We start from the raw sequence: 13,141 nt of genomic DNA, 5'->3' as shown, positions 1-13,141 counted from the left end.
TCCTCCCCATAGCTCCAGCTACCACAACCAGAGCCAAAGGTAACAAATTCTCCCAAGAGAAAGGGAGGAAATAGGATTCTCCCTCTCCAGATCCAGAGCATGAACTGATCTCCGCTTGGTTCCCCCACCCCCACCCCGTGCCCTCAATTAGCTGTACGTGAAAAAATAATCCTCCTTCATGGCTACTGACACAGGAACTCAAGGGAGGGGAAAATCCCTTTTTAACCTCTGGAAGGTATCTTTTTGTCCCTGACAAGTCACCGTCTATCATTATGCATTTACTTCGCTTTAAAACTGCAAAATTCCCTTTAGATTTTAAAATACTTAAAAACAAAAACAAATACAAGAAAACTAAATTTAAAACCTTTTTAAACTTTAAAAAATATTTTTTACTTTAAGTATTTTTACTGCCCTTAGTGAGGCTGGTAGAACAGCTCACTCTTAAGGGCCCTTACAAAATCCCAATTTCAGTTGCTCATATCTCTGAGAAATAATATATCTTTGCTAGGTGCCAGTCCAAATACAACAGTTTACAACATGCCCATGATCATTCTATTATTTTCTTTCTAGCAAAATGGTTAAGTGTCTTTGAAGAAGAGAGTTTGAAGGAAATGGAGAGGTGCACCCTAATACATGAAATGCTGTTTGAATGCTCAGTCCTCTGAAAAAAATGGGTCCTGTGTGATCTAACTGGTCACTGGTCTGCCTTGACTCTGTGCATCACCTCTCCTTCTCTAAAGTAGGATAATGCCACCTCTTCATCTCACGTGAGCACTGTGAAGAGAAATTAATTAAAGTCTGCATGGCACATGGATACTAGCATGATGAGTAAGATAGAAAAAGCAAGAGGAATTTAAATAATCCTGTCTCCAGAAGAGAATTTGAACTGAGAGCAAATGTTGGTATAGCTGCTCTGTTAAGTAAGTTCTGAAACTTAGAAAGAAAACAAAAGACTGTGATCATTTAACCAGAGACTTTATCATACTGCACAAAAGAGGGGGAAACTAAGGTTAAAGGGGGAAACTAAGGTTAACCAGACAGCCTTAATATTAATGTTACCTAACTTTGAGCACGTGACTTAGCATCCCTAATAACATTATTTTAAAATAATTTTTAATGTGTAATTATTTATAAAGCTCCAGACAGTAGGTGTGCATGATGCTTTATAGGCATATAAAATTGACTGATCCCTGCCCCAAGGAGCTTGCGTGATGACACCATACAAGGGATGGGAAAGGAGGGGGTATGGGAGGACAGGGTTGCAACACTGTGAGATCATGAGATGTGCTTACTGCTACATAAGCAACATTTCAGCTTCTCTGTGGTTTTCTTGTTACTCATTTAACACTATATATTAAAATTTGGTGAACAGATACATAACACAAATCAACTGTAAGGAAGGATATGAAGAAAGAGAACTATGTTGTACAGTGTTGGGAGTCAGCAGTTAATATTAAAACATTCACAGCCCAACGCTGCATGTAGTCAATTATTTATATGGGGTTAGCCCGTGGCACCTCCAGCTGAGATCAGGATTCTGCTCTCAGGCACTATGTGAACATACCATGAGATATGATAACTGTGTGAAGAATTTTACCGTAAAAACAGTAAGTGGCTGACAGGAATATCAGAGGCAGAGCGACAAAAATAGTTTAACAGGTTAGAGGCAGGTAGAGTGAGTGATTTGATAGTCTACAAGATAACTCTTAGGTGTATTTGGATTAAGATCGCTTGAACAAGAATCCCAAAACAAAACAAAGAACAATGCAGGTGCAAATGGCTCCCATGTGCTGGAAAACAAGACCATGGAGGAAAAAACCCAGCCTGGAAACCCCTGCGCTATGGGGACCTTCTTTTAAATTTTTTTGTCTGTGTTCTCTGGGAACTGAACAAGATTTGAACTCTGTTGCAATTTTCATTTCTGTGTGTGCAAAACCTGTGGTAGATGCCATTTCTTCCTTGGCCACACTATTATAATGCTACACAAAGACAAACCTATTGCATATTGAAGCCTGTACCCTTAAACACTCACAACTTTCCTCAAGTTCAGTAGCAGATGAGGTGCAGACCCTGCTGTGATATTCCAAAGCAATCAGGTATTTCAGCTGCTCTGAGACCACCCACGCCAGCCAGTGAACAATTCCAGAAGCTTTAAGAAAAATGAATTTAAAAATATATGCACAATTAACTAAAGTAAGCTATGTGGTAAAATACTCTCGATGATCTCCTGGAGCACAGGCTAAGCCTTTGTAGCAAACCTATCTCTAACAGCTACGATCTTGATCATGCTTTTCACTGCAGTTTGTTATGGTGCACATGCCAAACACCACTTGGTCTTTCTTTATAGCCTCTTCACACTCTAAATATAATTTGCTTCCACTTTAAGGGTGGTTCTCATTACCCACACAGTACAAAATGATTTTACTATACAGCACTACAGTTATTTCACAGCGTGAAAAGCCCAGATTTTAGTCAGCTTTATAGTTTAAAGTGATAAGCTAAATATTTCCATTATTCTTATTAACTTTTTTCCCCCCAAGTCTGGGCCACATTAGTCACTCACTGCAATTTCTGGCTTCAGTGGAGCTCAGAACTCAAGGACTCCAATTCACTGCTGCTAGCTACTGTTTCTCTACAGTAGTGACATACTCTCCAAATTTCTTTGTTCTTATCCTCTTTTTAGAATTGAGTTAGATCTAGGTACAGGGAAGAAGACAAAGGAATTAAGAAACTCCATGTAAATTTTTCCTTGAAGTTCTGCAGCTTTTGAAACACATTTAATACTCTGTATAGGTTGGTATCGATTATTCATAAAAACTGCACTTTGACTTGTCTGGGAATTTAGAAGGTTTGTTGGTCCTGATTGTAGCCCATTCATCACAAGAATTACATATAATCTCAGAGCTCCCAACAGATTTTGTTATTGGGGTGGTGGCTGCTCTGACAGCAGAAGTTGACGTTGATGTTCTCCAAATTGGCTGTACTCCAAATTGTACTCAGAATTGATTTAAATCCCACCAGAACAAGAGTTTAATATGAATAGCTTTAAAAAAAAAAAACAACAATCACCAAAAAACACAACTATTTTTTCTTCCCCTCCACACTTATGAAGTGACTTTTAAACACTTAGCAAGCTGACCTCAAAAGGATTTAGAAAAGCACAATTTTCACAGCTGGTTTGTTTATAAACACATGTTAGGGGGATAGCTGGATTTACCTTCAAACACTGCTGGCACATTCAGAGCACAAAAGTTTAAAAGATTTTACTACCAGTATCTCTGCTGTGGCAGCCTAAGTGATTGCTGCCATACGACTAAAATCAATCACAAATGTTAAACTGCTACTCTCTCCTAAAGGTAATCTGAAATAATTTTTCTGCCCCAGAGCCCCCCCAAAAAAACATGATTCATGAAAAATAGCTTCACTCCCTGAAAAACAAAACTTTCTCCTCTTCCAGCCTAAAACCTCTCCTTTTTAATTATAGTTAAATACAGATTATTTCAAATGCTAGAATCACAAAAATTTAGGTTAGTAGCATAGTCCAAGCAGGGCTAGTTTCAAAGCTAGATGAGGCTGTCTGAGGCTTTGTCTGGCTGAATTTTGAAAACCTCTAGGCATGGAGATTCTTTGACCTCTCTGGGCAACCTGGTCCACTTTTGCATTTTGAGAATGAATTTTGTCTCTTCCCTAAGTACTCTTCTCTCTTCCTATTGTCTCTTCTCTAAATACTTTTTCTGAATATTAACAGTTCTGTGTGTTTGTATAGCAAAGGCAAATGTCAGTGCAATGTAAAGAAAATCTGCCTTTTTCTGAAGTGAAAGATGTAGAAAACGTTGACTTTTAAGAGCTAGTGTGTCAATTAACTACTTCTGCTCAATCTTTCATTTTACTACAAAACACCAGAAAAAGTCTGAAGTACTTTCCACTGATTAGGATTGTTCTTACAGCACCATGCTTTGATGTCTTTGTTCAATATTATGGTAATCTTTTCTTTTTCTTTTTTTTTTTTTTTTTCCCCTAAATGTGCATGTGTGTTTTTCTAACCAGTTTAGAACCTGGATTTTGAGGAAAGTTGCTACTGCTTAATTATTTTACTACTGAAATTAAAGGGTTGATTTTTCAGACCGAGTCTGGAAGGTTCACTGTAGCTACTATATTAGCCTATCAAACCCTCCAAACAGAGACTGTATCAAGACCTAAGAAACTGTAGAAGGACAAATGCTGAGAATAATGTATTATTGAAGAAGTATTTAAATGAGACTTGACCTTGTTCCCCTTGATATTGATGGGAAAAGAAAAGCCCTGAGATCATTCCAATAGGTTAAATACTGACTTTGGCCTAATTTATCCCTAATTTATCCCTAATTTATCGTCCACTGCATGATCCAGGATGAAGTTCTCCCTCAGAAATGTGTGGAAGGAAATAACTAGGTCATGATACATGTTCTTATGAAGGGGCTACAGATTAGCAGCTGAATGGAGAGAGACCAGAAAGCACAGACTTTGTGTCAACTGAGAATTCAGAGGAATTTCTGGCCCCTGTCCCATGACTCTGCAGCATCACACAGAGCGGATCCCTGTCAGTATTACCAGGCCACCCTCCTTGCTGGAGGCACAGCTTCCTATTTGGCCAGTTTGTATTTGCAAAGTCCTATAAATTTTGGGTTCCTTCTGCAGCCCTGCCACCAACTATGTGAGTTTTGGCAAACAAACAGTGTCAGAGTCACTTCTGCTTGAGGGCAGTTTCTAGTTAAATTCCAGGTTCTCGTATTTTCTTGCAAAAACTTCAGTAAAATATTTATTAAAAAAAAAAAAGGAAATATGCTGGGAAAAAAAAAAAAAAAAAAGAAAAAAAAACAAGGTACAACATCAGTGGAGGTTAGCATTAGTTGAACATACATATGCATGCACACACCCACAAATAAGCCCCCAAATTTCACTGAACACAATCCTTTTCTACCTGGTTTTCAATGACTTGAATTTTTCCATTTTACACATTTTTCATTATATGACCTGCATGTAATTTTTCTAGATCAATACGAAGTATCATTTTAAGTGCTTCATATCAGAACCACAAAATATAGCAAACTGAAACAAAATTATTTCAAACTTCTTGGAGAAATTAACTCTGGAGGGCAGCAGTCTTTAGCAAGAAATGTAACTACAAGTTCAAACAGAAAAGTGACCTTTGCCTGTTGCTACAAGTATGTTACTGGAGGGGATTTGGCAGAGAGTTTTTTCACTGGGAGGAGTCACTTGGCATTGGCAGTGGTTTATGAAAGAGCAGAAGAAAGAAGAAGTTGGTTTTCTTAAAAGATTCCCTACAAGGAGGACATGCAAGATATTTTCTAAAAGCCAACCGCAAATGAATCTTTACCTCTGTGAAGCACTGTCATATCCCATGTTACTGCAGGAGGTCTTCTTTACAGGGCATGTCTCTGTGCCACACATTGCATCTGCCTCAGCTGAGTCCATGTAGCCATTGACCAGCTTGATGTCTCTTGACTTCATGCTGTCATTTTGTGAATCCAAAGATACAATGTCAGATGGGGAGCTCACAACACCTGAGTCTTCAGTGGTGTCCTCTGATGCAAAACAGCTGCTTTCTGATGCTGTTTCTTCTACCTCAGATAGCTCCATAACTGTGTCATCCACTGCATAAGCATTATCATGTGCAGGCAGCAGGCTCTCTAAATGAAATACAGCAAGGAAAGTTAGCTGAAAGTCATTAGCAAATAAACCAAGGACAGATCTATTGCTTTACAACTAGAAAAATAATACATGAAATCCATTAGAAATAGTAGAATGGTGCTCAATATCTGTATACATGACAGAGATGATTTGCAAAGTGACAAAAATTTCATCCTTCTTTACTTCTAGAAAGGTGTTTTGCCATGCATGTCCTGTGGAGTTTGGGTTTTAATGTTTGTATCATCTTCCTTACTTTTCTGAAGAAACAACTCTCTAGGGACAGCTTCTTGAGGAATTAGAGAAATGCAAGGTCTCAGCTCCTTCCAATGAAGCATGAAGATAAATTTAACTGATATTGTGTGTAAAAAATAAAATAAAAAATTCCCATAAGAAGTCTATACAGCAGTAAAAATGGGCTGCATTTCCTAGTTAGGAAACTGAATTGGTATATTAGTTTTTTTTATTGCTGGCCCACTCTGTGGGTTACTTTATTTTACCACCCTTCAATTTCCTACGTGTTAAGTGGGAGAATAACAATCACCTCTTTGCAAAGTATACAAAACCTAGTAAGTGTTACAGAAAGGTAGACAACTTAAAGCAGAACCTTTTCCAACTTTCAGTTGTTTATATAGGAGATCAAGGGATATGCCCTCTGTATGTTTAACTGTAACATCACTGCAAGTGATGATAGATGATTAGATATAGCATTTTATGCTCTCCTTTAGTTTGGTTCCTATGACCTACTTTTTTTTTTGTTTTTTGTATGTGTGAAAAATACAACTTTCTTATTACCCTTATGAATTCTACAACTCTGGATTCCATCCTGCAATTATGCCTTTAAAGGGGAATTCCCAATAAGGTCAATAATTTCAGAGTGACTGAAGACAGCATCATGCCTAAACACACTTCTTTTGATCAAGAGGAATCAATAAAGACTAATCTGAATGTTTAATTGGGAATTATAAGTGTGCTCCATTCTCTTCTTCAACCTCAGTAAGCAAAAGGAAGGTTACAGAATTGGTTATGGTCTGATCCTTCAGACAGTTGTGGTGGATGTTAATTATATGAGAAGTCCCATGTCTACAAGTATGATTAAGATTTAACATACACTTCACTGTTTATAAGGTCATAATCTACAAGTTTTTGAACTACACATGAAACTACAGGTCAATGAAAATGATAAATACGGGGAACTAATTCTGCATTATAAATAAAAGTATTCTCTTTAGGTCAGGGAACTGAAAACAACTTTGTTAAAGTATTATAGAAATAATTTTGTAAGGGCGTAGCTTAGCAGTGAAGCCTTGAGTAAAACTAAAATAAAAATCAAACCAACATTCTCCTTGACTGAGGTTACAAGACGCCATTAAGTACTGAAATTGATTTCTGACAGCAGAAGCAATAAAATTCACAGGGTTACAAATCATGATTAAAGTCATAAGTGCTGTCAAGCATTAATATTAATGATGGGAGATGATCCAAAGACTCTATCGTGACTTTGGAAGTAATGTTACTTGATTTCTTTGACCTTATTTTCTGTTACATTAGCTCTACATTCCAGATTTAATCCAAGAGATTGTTCCATGTAAAAATATCTGTTACAGAAAAAAAGTATGTGTCACTGACGGATTACAGTATGCTCCAAGACAGAGTAACAGTTAGGAAAACACCAATATCAAGGAGAAATAAGAATAATTTGACATTAAATGCCAATAAATAAGCACGAACAAAAATAGACAGCAAATGAACAGGTAAGAGTGTATGGCCTACTTGGCTTTCAATCAAACAACAAGAAGCACCAGTAAAAGCTACAATAGGTTGAAAACAGAACAAAGTAAGGCATGGTAAAGAAAAGAAGCCACAAGTGGAAGTTAAACATTGGAAGCAGATGGGAAGTTTTGGAGTAATGCACAATGCAGTATATTTTGATGCAAAAAGACCTCTATGTAATACTGGCCACATCTATTGTTACTAGCATAAACGAGCTCCACCCTGTAGCTGGAACGATTTATAACAAAGAACCTTCTTCCAGTTCCCGACACCAAGGTGACAGACAGGCTTTTCCTCCTGAGCTGTCTCTCTCATTTATGGGTCCCCTCTTTGCCTGCCTGCAATTATTTCCTGCATCTTTCTGCTCAGGAATATAGATAGTAACTACACCCTAGTCTCTCACTGGTTTTATCCTCCACCCTCCAGCCCCTTCTTCCCACATACTGTCAGAATAAAAAACAATTCTCTTATTATCAGGGTCCATGTGTGATTCGATCCCTATCTGATATGCCTGGATCTCAGCAGCTGAGTCATCCAGTCCACTGAAAGCACCTCCTTGTTCAACAACTTCAACCTGAAACACGGGAATAGAGAAAGACATCTTTCTATTCGATGATTAAATTCCCTGTGCTCACACAAAGCCAAAATGTCTCCCTCTCTTCAAGCCTATCGGTTTGTCAAAGCAGTTCCCTCATCTTTTATTTTCACTGAGAGGATCCATTAATTCTTAATATAGTTAACACATGTCAGCAGAGCTGCTGGCTGAGGTAAAACGTTTTGATTGCCACTACTACTCGTCTGAACATGAAGGCACACACTTAAAACCTGACTGCTGAAGTTGTGTGTCATGTTAACAACCTTGTTTCAGCTGTTTTTAAGTGGTGTGACCCTTGGATGGATGAAGTGAGAACCCGCTCTTCCTTCTACACATTTGATTAAGTCTCCCCCAGTGCAAACTGAAGATGGCCGGGCTGCACGGGGACAAAGCAGCTTGCTGGGTAAATACACAGCATGAAAAAAGCCTTCCCCAGCTTACTGAGTGGTCTTGACTCTGGAAGTCTGAAAGTAACTTTTACAACTTCCCAGTTTTACACAGCGCGCTGGGTAACACATTGTAGTAGATGCAATTCTGCAATTTTTGTGATTTTCTTTTTCAGAGTGAGCACACCTGCGGAACAATACCACACACCGAGCACTGTGTGACCACAGTGATGGCAGCCAACTCAGGTAATTCGTTGGTTGAACGAAGACAAATCCCAATGTTTGTTTCACTCTTCTCTGTCACGACACTAAGATGACTTCAGTTTGGGCCCTGATCTTCAAGTCCTTATGCAGACATGAAACATCCAGGCTAAGACGCAGAATATTGAGTAAATACTCCAGGACTGGGCACACAATGATTGCCACAGACAACATGTTACTGAAACAGTGCTGTTACTCAGAACACTACCTGCATTTCCAAAGGCATGACAACACCAAGCTCTTCTTTCAGTACCTTGTAACCCACTGCACCGGCTTCAGGTGGGGTGCAGTATTTTGAAGGATGCAGAACGTGGCCTGCAGTCTCCAAGTCCTGCTAAAACTTGTGTGACATCTCATCCGTACCTGAAGCTGGGGGGTCCTTCGGTGCCCTGCACTCCCCCAGCACTGGGCTGCAGAAGCTGCAGTGCCCAGAGGAGCGCCACAGCAGCACAGCTCCAGCACAGCACCAGCAGGCTGCACAATTAGGTCAGCCACAACCGACAAAGGCTTTCTTGGGGGGGGTGCTGCAGGAATGCTGCCACTGATCATCAGGAAGGAAAGAGGAGAGTAGCTCATCAGTAAAGAATGCGAGCTTCTTGTTTAACACAAAAGAGATCTTGTCGCTTTAATCTCAATAGGCTGTAAGTAATTAGGAAAACACCGAGCTTGGAGTTTAGGAGAGCCGTATCTGCACTCCTGCAGCCTGATATTGCATATATGTACACATTACTCATACAGAATGCCAATGATGGGGAGGCAGATAAACCTCACCTAGTTTAAATGCCAATCAACACTTTCAGATATGAAGGCTGAATTCAATACGTGAAGACTATCATGGGTGAAATTCTCACTTTGATTACTACTATGAAAATTACCACCATTGACTTCACGTGAGACTGAAATCAGACTTCAGTGTTCAAAGGACGCGTGTCCTGCCCAGATGTACAAAATCAGAACTGAGTCCATGTCATTAAAGCCCAAACTGTCCCTCCCTCTGAGTCCACTGGGTGCAGAGCTAATTCTTTACTTGCCAAAGCCTAACTGTTTGCTAAGTGCTGTGACCTCCTGCTTTTACAGCACTGCTGGTTGTTTATTGTCACATTCATTAATGATAGAAACAGTACATCCAAAGGCATTTTTTAAGATGTAGCAGATGATATAACCCTAACATGGTGACTAACTGGAACTTTGTACTCGTTTTACAGATGCAGAGTTTCTATAATTCTTCTGAGTTTTTGCTCTCTAGGAGGTTGGCAATTATTTTCCAATTTCTTTCATCACTTGTTCCACTGCCAAAAACTTTCTTTTCATGGATTAAAATTGCTTTGCTGTAGTTCAAATGGCCTATTACAATAAAATCGTAAAAAACATTACAAACTTCATGATGTTAAAGAATATTAATTCTTAAAATGATCCCCAAATTACAACATAATTATTTTACTGACAGTACTTAAAACTTCTAGTAAGAGAAAGAAACATTGCTCTAATTATTTGCACTGGCAGTAAAAAGTTGGACCATCACAAAAGACCAGTATTAAAAAAAATAGTGTGCATTTTTTCATACACTCAGAAGAAGCCTGGTGGAAAAATGGTAAAAGAAAGCATATATTATGGCAACGATTAACAGAGATTATACAAATGAGCAACACAGGAGTACGGTAAGAGTTTTCATACAAGTACAATATGTTCTGGTTACATTTCACTCGTTTTGCTCATCAACCAAAAACTTGTAGGTTTAGGTAGGAGTTAAAATACAAGACAGAATGGGCTGCCTTCTCTGTATTTATGACAGTTTAGATCAATCTAGTTCAATGTATTTCTTAGCATACTTGAGCCTACATGCCTACTTCCATTTTGTTTTCAATTGAAAGAAAAAAAAAAAGAGAAAACAAATGACAACTGTTATATATTAACAACAGCATGGGGGAAGTGGGAGAACAGATCAAGCTCTGAAGCACTCCTCTCTCAGTTTTGTAAATGCCTTGCAAAAACTGAATGCGTGTCCTAGAAAGGCTGTGGTGAGGATGCTTTGCAGCTCTAGCCCTCCTCCAAAATGAGGATGCAGGACAGCTTAGTATTGGATCTGTTCATTTACCTCATAGAATCACAGGAAAAACTTCATTTGGAAAGAACCTCTGGAGGTCATCCTCCTCAAAGCAAAGCTGTCTTCCAGCTTAGATGAGGTTGCTCAGGATATTGAGAAGCTGAGTTTTTAAAATCCCCAAGCCCAGAGACTCCATAGACTCTCTGAAAAATCATAAATCTTTCCCGGGGTAATGTTTAATGCTTCTCCCCATAAAGAACCTTTTCTTATAACAAATTATTATTTTTTTCTTACTGCAAGTTGTAATTGTTGCCTCTTATCCTTTTGCAGTGATCTCTGAGTCTGGCTTGGTCTTCTTCTTCCTACAGATTCATTTCTATGATAGCATTCAAATCCTCCTGACCCTTCCCTTTTGCAGGCTGAAAAAGCCCTGTTGTGCCTCAGCACCTCCATGTACATGTGATCCAGCCAGCCATCTTAGAGACCTACCAGACTCAGCTGCTTCTGCTCCAGTTTGTCAGTATCTTGTTTGAGAGAATTCAAAACTGAACCCACTTTTGGACAATGAACACACATGTGGCTTCATGGCAGCCAAGTAGACGGGAATAATCATTTCCCTTGATCTGCTGGCTATGCTCTTGTTAGTGCAATCCAGTATGTGGTTAGTGCTTCATCACCATGAGGGCACGTTGTTGACTCACACAGTCATGCATGTGACTCCCAATTCTCACATAATGAGATATTTTCGGTCTCCTTCCTTGCCTTATGCCCCACATGTTTTCTTTGCCAACAGGTTCTTTAAATGCAGTCCTTCTCGATGCAAAAAATATGCAAACAGAAATAAATCTATTCCTTTGTACACTAGTCAATAAGAAAAATGAAGCCTCACAAAGGACGTCTCACTACACACATCAACAAAAAGGTACATACGGAGTATAATTATATACACATCTGCAACATATACACAGATCTACAACATTTCCATAGTCAATCCTAAGCTGACCACACTTAACTTAGCTACCCAGATCTACTCTGCTTTTCCGTGGTTGAAAAATAAATGCAAGGGGAACCAATTCTACCTGCCTTACTAATCTGAGCCAGTTAAGCATTTCTCACTTCTCCTTGTCTGCCGTTTGTTGATTCCTAAACAAAAAGGTAGTTTTGTAGCTTCTGCAAAAGCTTTTTTGTCAGTGGTGTTCCCTACATCAAATGCAATAGCGGATAGGATCAAGCCAAGGGTATTCTGGTTCCTCCACTGTCTTTTCCATGTACAAGTGACCACAAGGGTTTGTGCACCAATGTTTCATTTCCCTTTCAAATTTATGCTGATTTTTTTTTTGTGAAGTCTCTCTCTCAGAGCAACACTAGGTAAGTGTGTCTATTGTCTCTTTGAAGGCTCAGAGGAAATGGCTGCCCTCCCATTTCAGCCCTTTATTTTTACCACCTTCCAAACAGGAAAACAAAGAAAAAAATATGAAATTATGCAAAACAGATTTTCAAACAGGGGAAAATTAACATACAGGATTTTATTATCACTATTTCTTTCCCACAATCTTTTCTTCCATGACTGCAAAATCCTCCCTGACCTCTGCAAAGCTCATTTGACCTAGAATGCTGCTGCCATTACTAGACTGATTTTTATCCTCTTTTTTGGCACCCTTTTCAACCTCATTCTTTGCTAGTTCCTTGATGTTATTAAAGCTTTGCTTGAAGACTGATGACTACGCACCACAGCCAGTAACTAGCCATCCTTCTAAGGAATCAGGCTTATAATGGCTCCCAATTGCCTGCAAAAGCAACACGAAGAGCAAAAAGAACAGGATCGGGTGTGCAAATAGACAGGTCTTCTTTTGACTAACTGAAGAACATTGCCACTTGGCTTGGAGAAGGACAGAATTTAAAAAATGAGATAGTGGTGTGAATTTTCCATTTAAACTTATACACAATGAAGTATGATGGGGAGACTTTCATAACAGTTCCTAGTGTTCAGTATCTGAGTTAACAGCAAGCTAGGATTACATACAGGGTGCCTTCCTGGCTCTGCTTGCTCCTTTGCTTAGGTGTGAGGAGAGATGCGGTGTGCCTAATCTGTGCAGCTCAAAAGATTATGAACAAGCAGACAACATAGGTTAAAGGAGCCAGATAAAAATGGGAATATATTTAAGAATATATATTAGATGGCTTCAGACTTGCACTTTATAAATCATCATGCGTAATACTAGTAACATGCCATTATCAATAATGGGGCTCTTTGGTGGCCTTTGTGGGAAGGGAGAATCTAGATCTAACAACAGAAACTGCCTGATAGAGTAAGCCTGGTGGAGAAATAAACCACTCTCCACATTTTGCTAAGTGATGCATTTTGGCAATCTGCATCCTTTACAGAGGTGGTCG

General features: G+C 39.0%; 1 protein-coding gene across 14 annotated transcripts in view; it reads right to left on the bottom strand.

Moving 5' to 3' along the window:
* The window catches only part of COBL (cordon-bleu WH2 repeat protein), a 159,392-nt gene that overhangs the window by 19,776 nt on the left and 126,475 nt on the right, over positions 1-13,141 (bottom strand). For all 14 annotated transcript variants that reach the window (XM_072034913.1, XM_027451769.3, XM_038174013.2 and 11 more), the window contains one exon: positions 5,378-5,690. In XM_072034913.1, coding sequence (XP_071891014.1) covers positions 5,378-5,690 — 313 coding nt within the window. The remainder of the gene's footprint in view (positions 1-5,377; positions 5,691-13,141) is intronic.

This window comes from Anas platyrhynchos, chromosome 2, assembly GCF_047663525.1.
Source record: "Anas platyrhynchos isolate ZD024472 breed Pekin duck chromosome 2, IASCAAS_PekinDuck_T2T, whole genome shotgun sequence".
Taxonomy (NCBI): domain Eukaryota; kingdom Metazoa; phylum Chordata; class Aves; order Anseriformes; family Anatidae; genus Anas; species Anas platyrhynchos.
This window is presented reverse-complemented; position numbering and strand designations above follow the sequence as displayed.